This window comes from Ursus maritimus, unplaced genomic scaffold, assembly GCF_017311325.1.
Source record: "Ursus maritimus isolate PB19 unplaced genomic scaffold, ASM1731132v1 scaffold_28, whole genome shotgun sequence".
Lineage (NCBI taxonomy): Eukaryota > Metazoa > Chordata > Mammalia > Carnivora > Ursidae > Ursus > Ursus maritimus.
The window spans coordinates 11937831-11961430 of NW_024425341.1; the positions used below are offsets into that span (position 1 = coordinate 11937831).

At 34.6% G+C, this 23600-nt stretch overlaps 1 protein-coding gene across 1 annotated transcript in view; it reads right to left on the reverse strand.

Moving 5' to 3' along the window:
- The window catches only part of TEX15 (testis expressed 15, meiosis and synapsis associated), a 68324-nt gene that overhangs the window by 15398 nt on the left and 29326 nt on the right, over positions 1 to 23600 (reverse strand). Inside the window, exons 6-8 of the mRNA XM_008686581.2 lie at positions 10814 to 18192; positions 8401 to 8459; positions 4887 to 6139 (exon numbers count right to left, since the gene is read on the reverse strand). Coding sequence (XP_008684803.2) covers positions 4887 to 6139; positions 8401 to 8459; positions 10814 to 18192 — 8691 coding nt within the window. The remainder of the gene's footprint in view (positions 1 to 4886; positions 6140 to 8400; positions 8460 to 10813; positions 18193 to 23600) is intronic.

Here is a 23600-nt window from a genome sequence, read left to right on the forward strand (position 1 = left end):
ATGAAGCCTGGGACTCTGGCTTGTCTTACAGAACTCCAGGAAGTAAGAAGTTTGTAGAATGAGGGGAAAGGAAAGAAAGAAGGAGGTGAAGGCAAAACCAAGTTGCAGTGGAAGGAGGGCTCCAGCAGTTTATTTAGTCATCTAATTAAGTTAGTTCTTTGAGGGCTGTTTTTCACGTAATGGGTATGTGTAAACCAAGGACCAACCATATATTTGCTCATTAGTCAAGAAACACAAAAGGAAAAAAAAAACTACTGAAACTAGAAGGAATTCAGTTTATTCAGGTAACTCTCTTTAATTCCAAAACAATAATATTTACAAATAACCAGGTTTTTTTTTTAAATAACATTTGCCCAAATTTTAATTTGTTCTATTTTTACTTTTAGAACCAAAACACATATTTGGGGAAGTGGGAAGAAAATGCCCTAGTTTCTCATGTTCTGTTTCAAAATGTAGATTTTAAATTATAACTGAATATTTAGATAAGGTGTTTTTCATTGTTTTGGAAGAAATCAAAACTCATGAAATAAAGTATCACAAGACAGTATTAAAATAATCTGAACGTTGTTTAAAGAAAGCATCTTTTTAACATTTAACTTCCGGTTTACCTAATAGAGGCATTCTTAGTAATAAATTTGTAACATCTTCCCATAATTAAGCATAAACCAAATGACTGAGAGAGTCATTTTTTGAGTAACAGTATTACTGTTTTAATATCTGTTCAGGAGTTCAGATTTTACAGACTCTTTTCAAATAAAACAATATATGGACAACCTCCCCATCCCACCCTCCTCCCCCACCCATGTTATTTTGATATTGCTTAAATTCTATAGTCTTCAAATTCCTTAGTTCTTTCAGTTGTAGTTCTTTGCTTGACTTTCCTCTTTTAAAGATCTGTTTGTTAGAGAAGAACCTTAAGTACTCTGAATTCCATCCTATTTGGTTGTGAGTAAAGAGGCTTATCCTGGAAGTTCTTAGTGTTTTCTAAATTGAAAAATTAGTTATTCTACAATAAATTTGGCTGAATTTTATTCTTTTTGGAGGCTGGTAGTAGATAACATAAAAAGTCTGCTAACATAGAAAGTTTGAGAAAACACTAAGGCTCTGCTATCTGTTTAGACTGAGCCAATGCAAACTTCTTGTCACATTTTTGGGCCCATCAGCACTTGAGAAAGGTCCATCCAGTTGTATGGGATCTTTCTAGCTGAAATTTTACAGAAAACAGGAATGGGTGTTGGTGGGCGGAGAGGGTGGTGAAGACCACAGTTACACACTATAACCCCTGTTATTCTATGATGATTATTTCTGAGACATTTCTTGCTTTTGTGGAATGTTGGGAAAGGAAAAAAAAATCTATGACCACAGCATTAAAAAACTTCTATTTGTGCTGCATTATTTAAATTACTAAAATACGACTAAACTAATGGAATAAGCTAAAGAAATTATTCCTAATTATTTGCTAGAAAATCACTTTTTAAAAAAGTGTGAATTGTGAAATATAATACAAAAGAAATAATCTTGTGGAAGAGGCTCCTGGGAAAAGGTGTTAAATGTACTTTAATTTCAATACAATGATATAAAACTACTTCAAACATAAAAACTTTAAAAATTTCTACTCAAGGAAAAAGACTGAAAATGTACAAACCAAATTCCTTATTAAAACATATTTTGCAAGTAAAAATTAGAAAATATTGAAATTAAAGGAATTTGTCACATTAGACACAGAATTGTAAATTACAGGAAATATCAAGAATTATAAAATTATTGGTCAAATTGACCAATCCGAGTAAAAAAAAAATCCTCCTTTAATCTAAGTCAAATGGCACAATGCTACCATAAAATATATCGAAAAATATCTGACAGAAAAATCTTAACAGATTTTACTACTATTGCTTAACTTTAATCATATTAAATGTTACATTTACTCTCCTTATTCCATTAGGATAATCTCAAAAGAATCTTTATATAACTCTAACAGTTGTGATGGAAACATTTCAAAATATAAATTTCAAAATATTGTTAATGTTTCTGATGGATATTGAAAATAGCCTACTACCATTCACTAAAATATTGCATGGAAGTAATTTTGGTATTTTAGGTGTCAGAAATTGATTTCCAATTGCATTATATGATATACTGTTGCATTTAAACATTTTATAAAGTGCTATATGGTTCATATTTCCTACCACATTTACATATATTAAAAAATATGTAAAAATAAAAAAATTAAGTAAAAAATACTTGGAAAAACTGGTTAAATCCCCTTTATTTCAGTAGACAGAAGACTTTTTTTTCAATGTCCTGGCTGAAAAGGTTGTTGTTGCCATGGAACTGAAAGAAAAAAACCACAAATATTTGAGATAAGTTAATGATGCAGACTAACGGTACATAATTAGTATAGTGGAGACCTGAGTTAAGTTAGAACCAAAAATATTAGAGTTCAAACTGCACATCTGCCCTTTAATAGCCATGGGATTGAAAGTTATTTAAAGCTCTCCAAGGAGTATTTTCCTTATCTGTAAATGAACAGTAACATCTCTACATCTCTCTCAGGTATTCTGGGAGAGTTAAATGGAATTAAGGATGTAATAATGTGCCTCACACACAGGGCTCACTTAGCCCCTTCCCTTAGTTCCATTTATGGCACTGAATATAAGCATCAAGAGCAAAGCATCAAAGAATGCGTCACAGGGATTTTCATCCATTTAGAAGGATGTAGCTCCTGAAAGCATGAGAGGTGATCTCTATAGATTATTTGTACTCATGAACACTAAATGAGGTGCTTATTGCCTCTTAATATTTTTAGAGTTACTTTTGAATAATGCAATAGGTAATTGTTTCTTTTCCTTTTATTTTCACTTGACTAATATAACCAAGTAGGTTAACAATTAAAATTTTTGACAATCAAAGCTGCATTTGATTCCAGAGATACCTTTTTAAGCATCACCAACAGCTTAATTATTAAGAACACGAGAAAGCTCAAACTCTGAGAACCTTTATGAAACAATTACATTCAAGATTTCCTATTACAGAAATGAATATCTGTGGTTTAATTCATAGGCTTGCCACATCTCCTGTGTCTGGTGTGTTTATTATTACAGCAGCAGCAGTGTATCAAATTAACCACAAAGGAAAAGCACAGTCATACACTTCCCCACTTCCACCCCTATTTCTTTTTCCTCTTCTCTACTGTTTTCCTTCTGTTGAAAAATTTCCAGTCCTGTTTAAACTCATTTGGTGGGCCAGGATGGGAAGGGAAAGATACACAGATAATTACAATACCATATAATGCCTTATTATGTGAGAAAGGCACACAAAAAGTTCTACGGAAGTACAAGAGGAATTGTTACATGAGAGAACAGTAAGAAGTTCAATGTGGCTTGAATACAAAGGTGGAAGTGGTGGAAGATGAGGCTACATAAACTGTAAAGGACCTTGCATTTCAAGCTAAAGTATTTGAATTTTATCCTATAGGTCATGGTGTCAGTGGCAATTCCAATGTAGAGGTGCTGTGATCAGATTTTTTAATTAGAAATAGAACTATGTTAACAAGCTGCTGCTTATCCAATTCAGATTAACGAATGAATAAATGAATTCAATTATTTTTTTCTATTTACTAATTTGTAAGAGAATCTAGAGTTGGGAAACAACTTTTTTTATTATTTTTAAAAGTTTATTTACTTTTAAGTAATCTCTACACCCAATGTGGGGCTTGAACTCACAACCCTGAGATCAAGAGTCACATGCCCTTGTAACTGAGCCAGCCAGGTGTTGCAGGAGACAACTTTTTAATTTGAAAGAAATTCTCTTGTATTTCTCTAAGACCTTAAAAGACTTCACTTACAGCACATATTACCTCTGATGGTAGAATATTGGACTGTTAATGGATAATTGTAGTTTTTGTAGGATTATTTATAATTGTTTTAAAATTTTGCTTTATACTGGTAAATATACATTTCAATTTAATTTTAAAAACCTATGTTCTAATTATGATATTTTAACAAACAGAATTGTCCTTAAGAAAGAAAATTTCTACTTCTAGGGGCAAATTACCAACTTGTTCCACTCACTTATACCCGCATACTATGTTAGAATACCAAGAGAAAGAGAAAGCTTGCTTTATCTGATTGAAGTTTCTTTTTCCAACTTGGTTTTTTACTCCCTTTTTCTCTATTTATTAAAAAATGTATTTTCATAGTAGGAAATCTAGAAAATATTAAAAACTCTCTCCACAATCCCCCAATTTTATTACCCAGAGGCAGACAAGTTAAAATGTTGGTGTATGTCATTTTAGTATTTCTAGGCATTTCTTTATTTACACAGGTACATTTATACGACATAGTTTTAAAAACTGTCATTAAAAACTTATTTAAGGGGCGCCTGGGTGGCTCAGTTGGTTAAGTGTCTACCGTAGGCTCAGGTAATGATCCCAGGGTCCTGGGATCTAGCCCCATATAGGGCTCCCTGTTCAGCGGGGAGCCTGCTTCTCCCTCTCCCTGCTGCTCCCCTTGCTTGTGCTCTCTCTCTTCCTGTCAAATAAGTTAAAAAAATCTTAAACAAAACAAAACAAACTTATTTAAACCCTGTGATTATTGCACTGTATTTCATGGTATAAATTAACTATAATTTACTTAACTACTTCCCAAAGTTGGGTTTTATTGAAGGACATATTAGTGATATTACCAATTCTTTTTGTTTCAATCTCTGACAACCAGATTCCCATGGGACAACATAATTCAACTCTGCCTAAGAATTGCACAATTCTACAAGTCTGCACAGAAAAATGACTGCTACAGATCACCTGCTGTGAATTTCATTTACATAAATGTATAAAGAGAGAAAAGTAAAAATTCAATAAAGTGAGTACTAAAACTTACAGAACTCACCGTAAGTCCAAGGAACTTCTGGAAGCACACCTGAATCAGGAGGGTAAGGGTATACAGCTTGTGGGAATGGCTGATGGGGAGCATACTGTGAAAAAACTGGCTGCTGACAATTGTAAGGAACAGGCATTTGAGGTTGAAAATATCCATTCACTGGCACAAAGTCATTTGCTTGTGGCTCCCCGGCAAAGTAACCAAAATATTGAGAGTATAAAAGATTAGAATGTGTATTTTGGACAGTACTTGCAACTGCAGTCAGCATCCCAGAAGGAGGTGGTTGTACTTCATACGAGGTTATCCCGCGGTATGTCTGGGTAAGGGATCTGCCGCTGCTGCTGCTGTAATGATAGACACACCAAGTGTAGTAAGGGTATGAAGTTCCAAATGAGTGCGCAGAAGCATTATATATTGGGGTACAGGCAGACTGCGGAAGTTCATTCCAATATGCAGCAGCATTCTCAGCTAGGACTTTGGAATTTTCATTATTCTGTTGTTCAGAAAAAGAGTTTTCTGCTGTTTGATTTGCATTAAGGGTTACGTTCCCAGATGCTCCAAGAGGTATAGTACTGGGACTCAAGGTATCCTCCATGTATTTTTCTTTTAACTCCGTTTTTGCAGGCTGGGTTTTATTTACTCGCGGCATAGGAGATTTGTTCTGGATAAATTTGGATTCTGAAGAATTGGTGCATGTAGAATTTTCAATAGATGAATTTAATACTTCATTATCTTGAAGCTCAAAGACAGCGTCATTCGTTTCTAAATTGGCAGGGATGTCCCTAACAAAACGGAAAATAGGCTTTGAGAGCGCTGATGCATCAGACAGAGGAGAAGCGTCAGTTCCTAGTTTTATGTCTGAGGGACAAGATTTCTCTGCGGGATTAAGAAATCTCTGTGAAGGCATCTCGAAGTCTTTTGGAAATATGCCATCTACACTTTTTTGTTCACAAATTGCAAAATTAGAACAATCCTTCTTACCACTCTTTGTTTCAGTAGCACTGAAATTCACATTGCTTTTCTTCTTGCTATTTAAGCTTCCCTGTTGTCCAGTGAAGTCTTCCGAAGTATCAGATGAAATATTAGTTAAATCTATTTTGCCCTCTGACTTTGATGTGCAAGTGTCTTTTAAGTTCTTTAAAGGTAAGACTGAGCCAGGCAGTGATCTTTCCACCTCAACCTTTTTCGGAGATACATGGTTTCTTTTCAGATTGTCAGATGAAGTTGGTCCTATTTCATTTTCAGGATGAGATCCTGTAGTCCTATTAAGTATAACACATACATAAAAACAGCTTTAAATATACGGAGTCCCCAAAACTTAATATAAACATGTATTTGAAATTTTTATTCAGAAGAATTCTTAAGATTTACTATTAGCAGTATGTGTGTAACTATTTCCCCAGTTTTACTCCCTTGCTTTGAATTGAGATACTTTTCCTGCTGAACGTGATACACTCCACATTTCAAATGTATTTCCAATACATTTAGAAATATATGCAGTGTGGTCGATATTGTAATTATTTTATGCATTGGACATTTCCTAACAGAGGCTTTTAGAAGTAGGAAACTACATTCAATTTTTTACTGTAGTTTTGCATTCATACACTTTCAACTTGATCATCTTCTTTACTTGTAAATGGCTACATATAACTGACAAAACCACCAGCTGTGCCCTGCCCCTGCCAAAAGATCACCTTCTGTTATCAGGAACTACTAAGATATTTTGTCTGTTCAAGGTTGAGAAAAGGAAACATAGACCTCCAAAATATCATGCCAATTTAATATCCTTGACATTCCTACCTAAATATAGAGAGTCTCAACCAGGCTGAAAGAAGCATCCACTATGGAAATGTCTAGAGCCACATAGTTAATATAGGTCTCCAGGATGATTATATTTTTCGGTGTGTCATCAAATTTTTTGAATTACAATTGGAAAAGAACATGCTCAGAAGAAAAAAGTAATCACTCCTCCCCAGGGAAGAGAAATCTTTGGCCTGGATTTTGTATATATTTAGTTTCAACTAATGAAACTAAAAGCCTCGTATTTTACTTAATCCAGCCTCTCTAAAAGGCACTTTAAGCTTTTTTAAAAATTAAATATTTTGTCAGAGAGAGAGAGAGATGAGAGAGAGCACACACAGGGAGAAGCAGGCTCCCCACTGAGCAGGGAGCCCAACTCGGGGCTTGATCCCAGGACCCCGGGATCATGACCCCAGCCGAAGGCAGATGCCTAACCGAGTGAGCCACCCAGGCGTCCCTCTAAAAGCCATTTTAGTGACAGCCAACATCATCAACCAATCCCGTGCAATACTTTGACATTTTGCAGAAAGTACGATTTTGACTTCATCACATTTCCAATGATGTTTCAGTGATGTCTCAACCCAGAGATTGACAGCTGCCTATATGGTCACTCTTTTATGCATTGTCTTAGAGAATATTCTTCCATGAAAATAGCACCCTGTATTAACCTTATATTTGGATTCATTTTCCTGCTATGTGAGCAGGAAAGTTTGATTCTTTGAGTAGCAAATACCACCTATATTTAGTTAACAAAACTAAGATGATTATAGAACTGGTTTATGTTATCCCTTTAAAAGCCTATTCATCTTTGCACCACTACACAACTATTCAAGGAGTCTAGAAAAGGATTCTAGAAACGCAGTAAATAAAATGTATATTCAAGAAGCAGAGCCAAGTAAGACAGAAATGAGAATGCTCATCTTTTTTATTTTATATTACCCACTGTCTTTCATAAAATGGAAAAAAATTGGAAAAAATGAAGGTTGTCATAAATTGAAAATCTTAGCCGAATGAAATAGGAGATGGCCAACATGTCCAGTGGTGCCACTTCATGTCAGAATGAAAAAATATAAACCATGTAGGGAGTTTTTTATAAAAATAATTCAGTTTAAAGAACTAGCCTTTATTTTGAAATCATATTCCTCCTATATCATGGTGTTAAACATCCTTTTATGAAACAGCAGTATATTTATAATATATGTATGTTGATGACTAAGTTCCCACTTAGTAATATAAGTTAGCAATTTCTATCTTTTTAACCAATTTTGAAATCTGACTGGTCTGTAGGACCCACAAGTTTAAAAAACTCCATCTAGTCACTTGTCATATTATCTCCTTTTTAGCAAACCAGTTACTAATTCCCATGAATTTTTTAAATGATGTCTGTCAAATATGAATTTTACTTTCTTATTCTAGAAAACATAACTCTTCTCTAACTTACTACTACTTCTACCTCTACTCAGAATCTCCTTATCCTTTAAAAGCACTGAAAAAACACATTTCACAGGTCATACCTTCAATACTTACAGAACGAAGTTCAAATTCCTTAAACCTTAAAACACTGTATAATCTGAAACCTTATTCTTCCTAACCTTACTCTTGTCCTCTAAGTTACGTGTACGATCAAATTAGAGGTATATAAATAAATGTGTTAGTATTGTTACTTAATATATGCTTAATTTTGTTTAGTTTTTCTCCAGATAGGGCTGATGGCAACTCTTACCTTGAATGCATAAATGTTGCCTTTTCTCTGTTGATTTTTGTGACATCTTTCATGTCAACCTATGTTTAAAAGTTACAAAGAAAACCTACATTGGTAATGGTATAAAATACAAATATCATTTTCACATCAGATACAATTGTTTGTTGTGTCATCATCTAAAATGCTCTAAAAACTACATTCATTAATCCTCCCCTCTTCAAACACCAGTGACTCTGCTGGACTTCCCATATGTCACAAATGTTTGGAGACACTCTTCTAAAAAGGCATTTTACAACATTGTTTTTATCCCCATATCTTATAACAAATCTTGGGAGTCTATTTATGACTGCTCTTTTTTTTATATACTCTTTTTAGTAAACCAGTCATTAAGTCCCATTTTTAAGAAATCATCTGTCAAATCTGGACTTTCTTTTCTTATTCTGTATAACAGCATCCTCTTCTAAGCCCTGGATGATTTGTTACTTCTAACTGTACTCAGAATCTCTACCCTTTAAATCACTGTAAAAACACATTTCACAGGACATTACCTTCAATACACGTAGAATAAAGTTCAAATGCCTTGGGCCTATATTTAAGACATTTTATAATCTGAAACAATATTCCTCTCTATCCTTAGCTTACTAGTATTGTCCACTAAATTAAATTTTTGTTCTAGGCTTAATTTTATTTTATTTTTTATTATTATTATTTTTTAAAGATTTTATTTATTTATTTGACAGAGATAGAGACAGCAAGCGAGAGAGGGAACACAAGCAGGGGGAGTGGGAGAGGAAGAAGCAGGCTCATAGCGGAGGAGCCTGATGTGGGGCTCGATCCCATAACGCCGGGATCACGCCCTGAGCCAAAGGCAGACGCTTAACCGCTGTGCCACCCAGGCGCCCCTCTAGGCTTAATTTTAAACTCTTTTTTCAAATAATGTCAATAAACATTGTCTTTGCTCATATTACTTTCCATAACTTAGATACCCCCTCTTTATTTTATAATCTTCATCGGATAACATTTTTTCCCAATTTGAGGCAGCTTTGGTCTCTGCTCTTCACTGAAATTAAAATATAAACTTTTTTTTTTTTTACTTTTCTTCTCAATACTTATACCACCTTTTTAAGTATTATCTTCATTTTACTCTTGATGTGTTATATACAACTTATATTCTTATTGGAAGTATGCTTACAAACTGGTTATTTAGTAAGCATTTTCCTATAAACACAGTGAAATAAATGATTGGTTTCCTGGTCTCCAGAAGTAGTTTAACTAACAAATACAATTACAGTAACCTGAGAAAAAAATTCCTACTTTTCATTTTGCACATAGGATTTTCTTTACTTCTGAACTGAGAAATTCTCAAAAAATTTTAAGAGAAGCCTCTGAGTGTAGGTTGTTAAGTTAGTATGGCTTCTGGAGCTAGACTGCCTGCTTGACATCTGGGCTCTCCCATTTACTAACTCTGTAACCCTGGCAAAGTTATTTAACCTTTTTTTTTTTTTTTTTTTAAGATTTTATTTATTTATTTGACAGAGAGAGACAGCCAGTGAGAGAGGGAACACAGGCAAGGGGAGTGGGAGAGGAAGAAGCAGGCTCCCAGCAGAGGAGCCTGATGTGGGGCTCAATCCCAGGACTCTGGGATCACGCCCTGAGCCGAAGGCAGACGCTTAACGACTGAGCCACCCAGGCGCCCCGTTATTTAACCTTTCTATCCTCTGTTTTATACCTTTAAATAAGATAATAACAGTACTTACACATCATAAAGATTTTGTGAAAGATCAAGAGTTGATATTTGTGCAATCATTAGAACAGCACCAGGTACGAAATAAATGTTTTCTATAATTTGTTAAATAAAATGTTTATGTAAGACTTCTTGTAACTCCTTCATAATCATCTATTTAAAAATATCTGTCCTGTTTTTCCACGTGGATGATAATGGTCAAGAACATAGGCTCCATTAGCCAGTTTTTAATATTCACTACATTAAGTATAGCCTTGTTATATAGAAGCTACTTAATGAATTACTAACTTACATTCACATTGAACTATTCCTTAAGAAGTTATATAAATTTATATTCTTCCAAAAGATGTCTTCTAAATTATTTTTAGTTTAAAAGTAGACATATGTGTTTCTCATATATAGAATCGTATCATTTTGTAGATAATAGGAATTATTTAATCCAATTTTCTTTTTAAAGCTCTCCACCCATCGTAGGGCTTAAACTCATGACCCCGAAATCACGAGTTGCATGCTCCACTGACTAAGCCAGCCAGGTACCCCTAATCCAATTCTTTAGTTAGTAAATTCATTTTACAAGGCAGTATTCAAAGCATTCTCAATTTTTACCAATCTGCAAACTACCTGGTTTGAAGAGTAGACTTGTTCTCAAAAGTAATACTTACATAGGTTTAGTTTTGAAACATTTGTTACCTTTTGTTTTTTACAGCTGGAAACAGTAGTGTTTATTTCTTGTTCCTGAGAGTCTTCACATTTGTCTAGAGTTATAGATCGTTTTTTAGAGGAATTTGAAACACTTTCCATTATGCACTCTGAAATTGAGGGCACCTTCATAAAAGTACTAGATTTACTGATACTCTTCCTAGGTTTTACATGCATAGTCATTTTTTCTTTTCTTTTCAGTTGGCAAGTCTTCTTTCTGTTATGCAGCATTTGGCACAGAATAAAGGAAATGGTTAAGTCTGCATTTTTAGCACAAATTATCTTCATTTGCTCAATAGTTTTCATGACTTTCATAATATGAGCCATTTTCCCTAAGTCTTTCTGAGGGGCAGCCATTATATTTTTGAGCAGTGTAGAAAACTGAATGTAGTTGTATTCTAACTCTGTTATAGTGCTTCCGTAATTTATGGATGCTATATATGGCACAAAGTCAATATATGTAGAAACAGAATACTTAGACTTCTTTAGAAGTTTTTTTATTTCTGAAAGTTCTTCAAGTTCTCTTGAAAGCAAATGAAGAGCATATGAGCAATTAACTGCTTCACTGTATTTGTAAATAATATCCAGATCTTTCTTAAGTTCAGAAATAGTAGTCTCTATGACCTTCCAAAGGCAATCTGTTGAGTTATCTTTAAGAAATGAAAAAGAAGCCATTTTTTCTTGGCAGCAAACCAGCTCAGGAAGAAGTGACAAATCAAACCAAAGCATACCTCGAAACCTCTGTTTGTCTAGTTTCTTTGCCATTGTGTTTTTAAGAAAATGAACTGTTTCTGAAAGCATGACAATTTCAATGTAGGTTTCAATGGCTGCAGGTTTTAAAATTATGGCCCCATGGTTGTGGTTTTTCACCATGTCCAAAACATTTTCTTCTGTGATAAAAATATTATCTATGTTCTCTTCTTGCAGCATCTGAAAATACTTTTTTAAAATTTCTAGGTGTTCAGTACATCTCAAAGTGAGTTCCTGTAATTTCTTAGAGTCTGCAAACTCAGCCTGATCCAATATTTCACTAATACAACAGATATCTGGGTGTGAAAGCAAGGTACCGTTAAACCTACAGTTTTCTATGTCAACTGTAGCTTTGTTTATTAGATCATCTGACTTTCTGGAAGCAATTTCAGTATTCTCAAGCCCAATAGTGGAAATTTGTTCACTGCTTAATTCTTTAGACAATGTATCATATATCTTTTTCAACCTAGAAAAAGCATACTGATTCATTTTGAGTAGCATTTCTTTATCCTCCTTTCCTGAGTATTTTTTGCTGAAAGACTGTCTCCTCTCTTTCCAAACAAGACTTTTTGCAGCATCAAAAAAGATATGTTCCAGACCATAAAGAGATATTTTAATACTTAGTGCCTCATTGTTCTTAATAAAATTAACTTTTGAGGAGATCATTTCTATGATAATCCACAAATGGTCTTGTTTTCCTGGATAGGAATCAACTTGAGGAGAGTCCCCATACATACCAATCAGCTTTAAAGTACTTTTTCGTAATGTTTCTAGGTCTCCTAAACTATCTCCAAAGTTAACTCCACAGGTAAATGGAACAGAAAGAGAAAAGTCAAAGCAATCAGAACAACGCTTCATTATTGCTTCACACTCATTAATCTGTCGTTTGTATTTTAAGAATGCATAGTATGAATTGCTTTCCTTTTTGGTTTCTTCAAACAATTCAATTAACTGATCATGATAGATTTGCAACTCACAGAATGCATTATATTTTAACCTTCCTTGAAAAGCAGGATAGAAATTGGATTGTTGTTGAAATCCACGTGGTCTTCCAAGCAGCTCACCGTACAATGTTTCATCATACCAAAGCAAGCTTCGGAATGTTGGTTCACCTCCTAAGAGCCTTTTTTTGTTTTCAATGAATTGAATAGTTTCCATCATCATTTGGAGTTCTACCAAGGAGTCAATGGCACATGGTTTTAATTTGTGTTTGCAATTACTCCACAGGTTTTGTTCTACCAATAGTTCTCTTGAAATCAGGATTTGTTCATGAGAACACTCTTGTTTTCTTTCAAAAGCTTCAACAAATAAAGGGAGAATATTTTGACAAGCCTTAGTTTCTTCCTGTAGAATCTGCAAAGATGATGTTTCATCTGCCCTTCTCAAAATTGGAGCCAGCCTAGCTATAAGAGCTGAATGATTAGCTGAGTAATGTTTTTCTCTTAATCCATTCATGTTTGATGTAGGCTTCTTCTGACGAGTAGAGGCTCCAGAGGTTTGAGAGTGCATATGTAAAACAGGCCTATGACTCATTCCTATAATGCCTGGTTTGGAATTACAGGCTATTTCTGAATGCAACGCAGAGTCAGACTGAGAGTTATTACTAACTTTAACTCCCCCTTCTTTCTCTCTTTTGCTTAGATGATTAGAAACTGGGTTATTCAAAGAGACTGCCTCAGTAATATCTTCAAAGCTTAGATGAGAAGCAATCACATTACTTTTAATTCTTTTCTCACTTAAGTAGGAGGATTCTTCTAAGATCTCATTCTTTTGATTTTTGTACTCAGTAGCAATGGATCCTTCAGTCATGCTTTTCTTGTGAAGTGAATCTTTTGCTTTTTCTGTTTGTTTAACGCTCCACCTTTTTCTGTCCTGAATGTCTTTCTTTGCCATATATTTTTTTGAAGAAGAACCCTTTTTATTATCTTTTAAGAGCAAAGAACTATCATTGGAAAATAGTTTTTTCATTGTATTTTTCCTACAACTTTTACTTCCTTCAGTTACTAATTTGAGACACAAATCAGAATTCTCAAGAACATTTGATTCATCCCCATCAATATGGAAGCAATTACTTGAAGAGCATTGTTCTGTTTCCTTTCCACCACATCTTGGCTGACAGTGTGGTACATTATTGGTGGATGTTGCAAAAGAATCTATAGAAAAAGTTCTCTGTTTATCCAAATAAGATTTTAAAGATTCTCCTTCACTACCTGTCACTAGAGTGGTTGGTAACAATTGAGGAACACTGTTATACTTTTTGTGGGTTATAAGAGTTGGGTTTAATGGGTCCATAAGGATGTCTCCTGTAATGATGCCTGGTTTGGAGCTCTGAGTGGGAGCTGTCCATTCTTCTGTAGGAAAATTTACTTCCAGGTTTCTTTTATAACCAGATAAAATAAGGTTATCTGGTTTATAGATATCAACATTTAAAAAGTGCTTCACATTTGATTCTAAAACTGAAATAACTATGTCAGTTTTTACCTTTGTGTGTGTTACACAAGTAGCATCATAATTTTTTTCTCCAAAACTTACATTGTTTTCTTTTATGCAATTTAAAGATACCAAATTACTCCTATTTATTATTTGATTAGTCTCAGAACTACTTTCTTTCATTGCATCCTTAATTTTATTATTTGCTGAATGGTTCTCAGGCTTTTCATATTTACTAATGTTAGATAAAAACTTTATGCCAATTTGATTTTCTTTTTCAGTTAGTTTCTCATCTGAGCAGGATGGGGAAAACAGACATCCAGTTTTTCCAGAAAATGGCTGAAGTTCTGATGATCTTATTAGACTTTTCACACTGCTCTTGTTATAAGCTGACTGACTTGTACTTTGGGGTGAAGAGCACAGGGCTAACTGTGATTCAGGATACTCTCGATCACAAAATTCTCTCACGTGAATAGTGGTGTGGCTTCTGGAGACACTGCTGGCCACATTTTTCTTAGAAAGGCACTCTGTGATTCTCTGTCTACTTGCTCTATAAGACTTGTGCTTTGATACACGAGTTAATGATTTATCCACTTCAAATCCCAAAGCTCTTTTCTCTCCTGGCTTGTCGTATTTTCTTTTTGACAAAAAATGTTTAGTGGAATAATACCTTCTTTCAGACACAGAGCTATAACCTTGAAGGTCACAACTTTCCCAGAAATTATTGCATATTATCGCATATGATTTTGGTAATGGGCCTCTTCTTTTTTCTCCTACTTTAGCTATAAGTTGCAAAGATGTGTGAACTCTCCTATGAGCTTTTTTTAAATGAAGAACGGCTCTGTCAAGTTTTCTGGAAAGGCGTTTGCTTTTGCATAAAGATGCTTCACTATTTAGAATATCTAGGACACTCCTGATGTGTTTTTCTGACTTTGAAAAGGTTTTAATTCGTCCTTGGGATAATGAAGAAAAACATTCAGATGAGTCTTCACTGGTTAGCTTCCTCTTCTTCCCATAAATTTCATGATGTCTTAAATCCTTATGTGGTGTGTTGTCATTCCTAAAAGGTATATTTGACTTTCTTTTGCTAATTCTTGATTCTGTATCCTTTTTACTTCTAGTATCATTACAATCAGTTTTTGATTTTGTCAAGGAACAACTTCTTTCATTATTTAATGTTGTGACATTAGAGGGTTCAGTAAGCAAAGGTCCACTGTTTTCTTTTTCAGAAGCATGATTCCCTTGTGTATTATGATTCACGTCAAGAGAAAGTGAGATTTCAGATTTACCCACTAGTCCTGATTCTTGCCTTGTATTACCAAATTCATCTTCACATGGATAATGTGAATTTTCACCAGAACACTGGGAATACATTTCAAATCCTGGTGCTTTCCCCTCCTCATCTAGTTCTGGTTCTGTGGCTTTAGTTATGTTTTTGCAAAAATTATCTTTCAATGCAGGGGACTCAAAAGTGGGACTGAATCCTGGCATAAATATATTAGTGATTTTCACTTGTAAATCTGGAAGCAAAATTGGATTGAAGAGCTCTGCTTTGTCATTTTGTGTAGAGGAATAAAAACAATTACTTTCCTCAGAGTAATGTTGATCATTATTCTCAATTCCTCTGGAGCTTTTCAAAACTTCCCTCTCCCCATTATTGCTCCCCAACAGACCTTCCCAATCAATACGAGACTTCAGAGCCTCATATAAGGCCCCAAATTCTTCATACAGAACATTCCCATGGGTAGGAATATCTTGTTGAATTAAAAAAACATCATCACACTGTTCCAATCCCACTTCAACCGTATTTTCCAAATCAAAATTTTGAAGAAATGAGGTGTCACTGACTGACTGATGAAATGAGTCATGTAATTTATTGTTATCCGTGTCCATTTCACAGTCAGAAACCTTATGCTGTACTAACAAACCAAAATCTAGACTCTCAGAAGAACAAGTTTCTTTAATCTGGTATCTTTGGTGATCTTCATGATTTGTGCCTATCGCAGGCACCATATTACCAGCTATCTGTACTGCAGCATTTGAGGCTGCATGCACTGAAGACGCTGCAATTTTGGGAAATGTTGTGGAAGTCAAATGCTCTACACTTCTGCCTGTATTTTGAGTATCTTTTTGTTTCATGGCAGTGATAGTATCTTCACTTTCTAAAAATGTAGTTTCTGTTGGTACGTATCGTTCCCCCCAAGTCAAATTAAATGTACGAAATTCTTCAGAACTCAGAACTTCTACATTGTTGTCATTTTTATTCTCACTTCTTTCATCTATATTGACATAATTTTTGTTTGTATGAAAACCCTGCTTCTCATCTTCATATAGATCTACTCTGTTGTTTTCTGTAGACAAAACAATGTCTTCCTCTGTAGCCTCATTTTCATTTTCTTTATCATTATCTCCTTGTTCTTTGAAATCAATACTCAGGTGTATATCATTGTACAACTCTGCACTACAGAACAGAGCAGGACCTTGACCGTTATCAGCGTTTTGAAAAGTTTCCCTGCAGTCTCTCTGCATGTTCTCCAATGACACTGGATCATTTTCATTTTTCCTATGGACATACATATGTTCTCCAGCTATGCTGCAATCTGAGTTGTCATGAGTCATTTTAGTGTCATGAGATGAAATAACTCTATCAATTGGCAGTTCTTTGCCCTGGGGAATGTCTTTTGCTTCTTGGAAAGCATTAGTCATAATGCTAACACAGTTCTGGTTTGGTTTTTCCAATTTTAGTTCCATTAGTTTTTGAGAAATTGCAAAACTTGTATGAATGTTATCTTCAAACTCCAGAGAGGGTTGAGGATGCTTTTCTGAAAGGCTCTCCATTCCTGGAGTAAGATTACTTTGTAATTCCAATGCTAGATGATCTAGCTCATATTTATCCTTTGTGGTAGATGTGGGAGATTTTGGTATTTCTAATTCTTGAGTAATTGGTATTTGATCACATTTTTTCCCAAAAGAATGAACACTCTCATTCTCTTTGTATTCTTGGTACAAAGAAATGTAATTATCTACTGGACTGATTTTTGCTTCATCAGTAAAATCAATTTCTTTCCACAAAATTTGCTTTTCTCCATGTTTGGAATTATCTTCTGGGCCAGTCAAGTCTCTCATTTTTCTAATATTTTCAATGCACCCATATATGTTTTCTTTCCTTTGGAGAGGAAAAATTGTAGACATTTGCTGACCAGTCTGATATACAGTTTCTAAATCAGAAGACCATGATTCCCGAGAGATGTGACTACTGTACCCTTTTGTACAAGTATTCACTGATTCATAAGAGTTATGTGGTTCACCTTTTTCTTCAAATAAAAGTGGGATGTTGCTTCTCTGTTGGGATCTCTGGACTTCTTCCTCATTGTGTTTTTGGTTCTCAACTTCTGAAACTACATTTGGCAAACACATTGGGAAGGAAAAATTATCTTGGCCCTTACACTGTCCTGCCATGGTAACTTTATTGGGAGTTGTATCATCACAATTCTTAGAGCCCAAGTTGTGAGCCTGAGACTGTGAATCATCAAAAGAAATTTTGAAGCAAGGGGCATCCAAACAATTAGTAAGAATAGAATGACCACCAGGCACAACTTCAGATGAGGAGGCAGAATTATCTGGCATAGATGATAGGTTTATTTCTGAATTAAAATCTAAACTCTTCTCAAGTGGCAAAATCTCATTTAAACCTGTAGCATTATGTTTTCCTACGCTTTCTTCTCTCCTCATCAGTCTTGGGTCTTTAATGAGTTTTGAAGTAATAACTGTGCTTGAGCCAACATTGTTATGAAGGGGAAAAGCAGCAGAAAGACCACTTAAAACATTTTTAAGCTGTGTCAAATTTAACATGAGGTCCCCATTAACACTTTCTCTGGTATCACTGGGAAAAAATGAAAGACCTGAATCATATATATGTACTTGAGAAGTGTCTCTACATTCTGCTAAATTGTGCTCCATCTGTCCACTGTATGTTTCATGTATAGAAATGTTTCCATTTTGCACATTTCCATAGGAATTAGAAATATTTGCGTTGGAAGGATTTATCTCTGAATTTGGGGCACTGCAAGAACAGTTTTCCTGAACAAATGGATCTACAGGTTTCCTGAAATGCTCAAAGATGACAGTAGCATCTTTTCCTTTTCCAATTCTTTTGGCCACTGTACAGTTATTCAGAGAACATGTTCTTTCTGTGGAAACAATAAAAAAAATAAGAAAAAATAGGAAGGAAAAGGGTTTCTACACTGAACTCAATATAAGTAAGCTATGTCACAAGTGGTTTTAACTAAAAGTTCATTATGATTATGATTAAAGTCCGTCTCATCAGAAAAAGCAAGGAGAGCAGAGGTTGAGTGATAAACCAATAAAACAGAAATAATGCAACATGAAACTGTCCTAGACCCTTTACTAAAAAAAGTATTTACAAAAAAAATAAAAAATAAAAAATAAAAAAAGTATTTACCATAAAAATTTGAATTCCGACAAATACAAAGAAAGAGAAAAATTAAAAAGGAATAAAAGCATGTTGCTCAAAGACTAGGTATTTTTATATTAATTTCCTATATTCAGATACATAATAACAGAATCTACATATTAATTAATATTAATTTATCTGTTACCTTGCTTCTTTTCTCTTTGTCAGGAGACAACAAAAACAGAAAGAAAAGGGGAATGAGTGGGAGTGGGGAAACAGAGGAGAAAATAGCAAAAAGGTTCCATAAGATCCTGAGGGGCAAAAGCAAAGCACTGCTCTTGCTCCATAGTGAAGTATTCCTACAAATAATATATATAAATAAAAATATGGAAAATGAAAACAAATTTTCTTTTATAATTTATAGGAACTTTTTCCTACAGTTTCATAAAGAACTAAATGTAATAACAAAGGAACTTATAAAAATATGTATTTACCAAATAAAATGTTCACAAAGCTTTCATAGGTACTACCAAAAAATATCTTTATTAAAACAGATATTAATGATGAGAAATTGATGGTGGGATTTATGATATATATGAAACTATAATCATATTATTGGGATGTACCATAAGATTCTTTATCACAATATACTGAAAGATAGCTTTGTTGAAGACTTCTAAATTTTTTTTTTTTTTAAAGATTTTATTTATTTATTCGACAGAGATAGAGACAGCCAGCGAGAGAGGGAACACAAGCAGGGGGAGTGGGAGAGGAAGAAGCAGGCTCACAGTGGAGGAGCCTGATGTGGGGCTCGATCCCAGAACGCCAGGATCACGCCCTGAGCCGAAGGCAGAAGCTCAACTGCTGTGCCACCCAGGCGCCCCAAGACTTCTAAATTTTATAACTACATGTAATTATACTTTTTAATTATAGTAAGCTATGGTGGAAATAATGACCATAATACAATGTACTTCTTGAGAGTAGGAGGTGCAGTGGACAAAAAATGGTGGATCCCTATACAACTTATACCAAAATAAAAAAAATTCATTGGAAAAAACCCATAAAATTATTAGAAGAAAAGGTGGAGAGATAGTTTTACAATCCTGAGATAGAAACTATACAATGGAATATTACTCAGCCATCAAAAAAGAACGATTTCACAACATTTGCAGCAACATGGACGGGACTGGAGGAGATACTGCTAAGCGAAATAAGTCAAGCAGGGAAAGACAATTATCATATGGTTTCACTCATTTATGGAACATAAGAAATAGGAAGATTGGTAGGAGAAGAAAGGGAAGGAGGAAGGGGGGTAAAAAGGGGGAACGAACCGTGAGACACTATGGACTCTGGGAAACAAACTGAGGACTTTAGAGGGGAGGGGGGTGGGGGATCGGGATAGGCTGGTGATGGGCAGTAAGGAGGGCACGTATTGCATGGGGCACTGGGTGTTATACACAAGTAATGAATCATGGAACTTCACATCAAAAAATAAATAAATAAAATTAAAAAAAAAAAAAAGAAACTAAGTACTTTTTAAGATAAATATCTGGCTATCAGAAAACCAGAAATTAAAAATGATGCCAATTACATGTAAATTAAATATCTTAACAGATCAAAACTAAACAAAACTGGACAAACTGGTAACAAGTATTTTCTGAATTAGCAAGCTTAGTACATAATTACACATATATTAGAGTACATGAAGAGTATACAGACATCCTCAAAAGATTAATAAAAAGACAATGCAACAGAAAAGTGGGCAAATATATAAACAAGAAAATCACAAAAATTGTGAACATAAGAAGATGCCCAACTCCACTAAATAAATAATAAGAGTTGTATTAAAAAACTGCTTAGATTGGCAAAGACTCTGAAGGATAATGAATATTCTGCAGATGTAAGCACTCTTCTACTGTTCATGGGAGTATAAACTGGTAGTAATTTCCTGGAAAGTAAATGTATAGTTTTCAGCAAAATGTAATGTATAATCATCTGTACCCGGTAAATCTACTTTTATGCATTTATTGTTCTGATTTACTTGCATGAATACTCAATGTATGTACAAGGATTTTTAGTACAATAATCCAAGACAGCTGAAAGCTAGAAACCTAACTATCAATACAAGACTGGTTAAGATTTCAAGACATACTACAACGCTATAGTAATCAAAACAGTATGGTACTGGCACAAAGAGACAAAGGCTTTCATAACTTACTCAGTTATGAAATGAGTGAGTCATGGAATAAAAGGCACAGCATACAAAGGGCAGTCAGTGATACTGTAATAGTGTTGTGTGATGACAGATGGTAGCTACACTTGTGGAGAGCATAGCACACTATAGAGAAGTTGGATTACTATGTTGAACACTTGAAACTAATGTAACATCATATGTCAACTATACTCAAAACAATTAAAAAATGAGACTGGTTAAATAAATATGGCATTATCGGTAATTATAAAAGTACTATATGTGCTGTAACAAATGCACTAGAAACATAATGTGCAGCTATTACAAATATAAAGATAAATTAATATGAAGCAACATGGGAAAAGAAACCTAAATCACTTGTTTAATGATCTGAATTTCATAAATGTATGGTAAATGCATATTAATATATACATAATGTTAACTAATAAAGTACTTAATGTGGATGGCAGGTATGGTTTTTGTGAGTGCCTTATGCACATTAATTCATTTAATCTTCACAACATTCCCATTTTACTGATTAGGAAGTGAAGAGTAATTTGCCCAGGATCCCAATTTATAGGCAGCAGAACCTTAATCACTAGGTTACATTATTTGCTTAAACTTAGTAAGGGCAGTTTAAATTTATTCCCATTTTTGGCAATCTCACCAAATAACAAACGAAAAATGGAGAACAAACCCAATATCCTTAGTAATATAAGAAACTGTAAGAAAATGAAATTACAATCACTAAAGCAAACTACCAAATAGTTATTAGCATCTTATTGTGGTAATGGAAATGTTCTTTATCTATGCTTTCCAATACAGTAGCCAATAGCCACATGTAGTTACTGACTTGAAATGTGGGCAAGTATATAAACAAGGGTGTGAATGAGGAATTAAAATTTTAATTTAATTTTAACTAATTTAAGTTTAAATAGCCATATGTGACTAATGGCTACTGTACTGGATAGCACAGGTCTGCAGTACTCTAGAGGGAGATGAATATGCTGATAGTCAACACATGTGGCCTTGACTTTGGGCATAATACAGGTATTCCTCAAAATTTATTACCCTGAAAGGCATCACTGTTTATTGTTTTTTTTTTCAAATGAGGTATAATTGACACACAATATTATATTAGTTTCAGGTGTGCAACATAGTGATTCGACACTGAATACATTGCAAACTGATCACCACAGTAAGTCTAGTTATTAAACATCGTTCTTTGATTAAAGTAATTAGCTATAAGCTTGTGGATGGGTAGGAGCAGAAGTAAGGCAAATCCTTATTTTACTGTCTCCATTTTAAGCCTTCTGGCTGAGGGATAACGTAGAGGGAATGACTAGGCAGAAGATCATCAAGAAAACAGAAAATTGAGCAAACTGTACATCAACTAGACCTAACACATTTAGAGAACACTCTATCCAACAAAAACAAAATTTCCATTCTTCTCAAGTGCACACAGAACATTCTTTTTTTTTTTTTTTTTTAAGATTTTATTTATTTATTTAACAGAGATAGAGACAGCCAGTGAGAGAGGGAACACAGCAGGGGAGTGGGAGAGGAAGAAGCAGGCTCATAGCAGAGGAGCCTGATGTGGGGCTCGAACCCAGAACGCCGGGATCACGCCCTGAGCCGAAGGCAGACGCTTAACCACTGTGCCACCCAGGCGCCCCACACACAGAACATTCTTCAGGACAGAGCACATGATAGGCTCAATAAATTTAAAAGGATAAAGACAGTACAATTTAATTCTCCAACTACAATGGAATAAAATTAGAAATCAGTAACAGAATAAATTTTGGGAAATTCACATACACATAGAAGTTAAGTAACACATTTCATAAAAAACCAATGGGTCAAATAAGAAATCAAAAGGGAAACTGGAAAATACTTTGAAATGAATGAAAATGAAGACACAACATACCAAAACTTATAGGAAACAGCTAAAACAGTACTTTTAGGTAAATTTATAGCTGTAAAAAAGCTATAAAGAAGCAAGATCTCAAATCAATACCCTAACCTTCCACCTTAAGACACCAGAAAAAGAAGAGCAAACTAAATCTTATGAAGCAAAGAAGAAAATAAAGATCAGGGTGGTTATTAACAGAGAACAGAAAAATAGAAAAAAAATTAATGAAATCAGAAGTTGGTTCCTTGAAAAGATCAAAAAAATTGACAAACCTTTAGCCAGGCTGACCAAGAAAATAAACAGGGAAGACTGAAATTAGTAGAATGACAATGGAAAGAGAAGATATTACTACTGGCTTTACAAAAAGAAAATTACTATACAGAAATACTATGAACAACATTACACCACTAAATTAGATAAGTTAGATGAAATGGACAAATTCCTACAAAGACACAAACCACTAAAACTGATTCAAGAAACAGAAAACGTGAAAGAGCTATAGTAAGTGAAGAAACGGAATTATTTAATAAAAAAACTACTCACACACAAAAAAGGCCTGAATGGCTTTATAAAATTATTTTTAAAAGATTTTATTTATTTATTTGAGAGAGAGCATGAGCGGTGGGAGGGACAGAGGAAGAGGGAGAAACAGACTCCCTACTGGGCAGGCAGCCCGACAAGGGGCTCGATCCCAGTTCCCCAAGATGACCTGAGCCGAAGTCAGACACTAACCAACTGAGCCACCCAGGTGCTCCCTGAATTGCTTTAATAGTGAAGTCTAGCAAATGTTTAAAGAAATATTAATGTTAATTCTTCACAAACTCTTTCCAAAAAAATGGAAAAGGAGGAAACCCTGGGGCGCCTGGGTAGCGCAGTCCTTAAGCGTCTGCCTTTGGCTCAGGGCATGATCCCGGCATTCTGGGATCGAGCCCCACATCAGGCTCCTCTGCTGGAAGCCTGCTTCTCCCTCTCCCACTCCCCCTGCTTGTGTTCCTTCTCTCGCCAAATAAATAAATAAAATCTTTAAAAAAAAAAAAAAGGGAGGAAACCCTTTCAAACTTATTCTATGAAACCACTATTA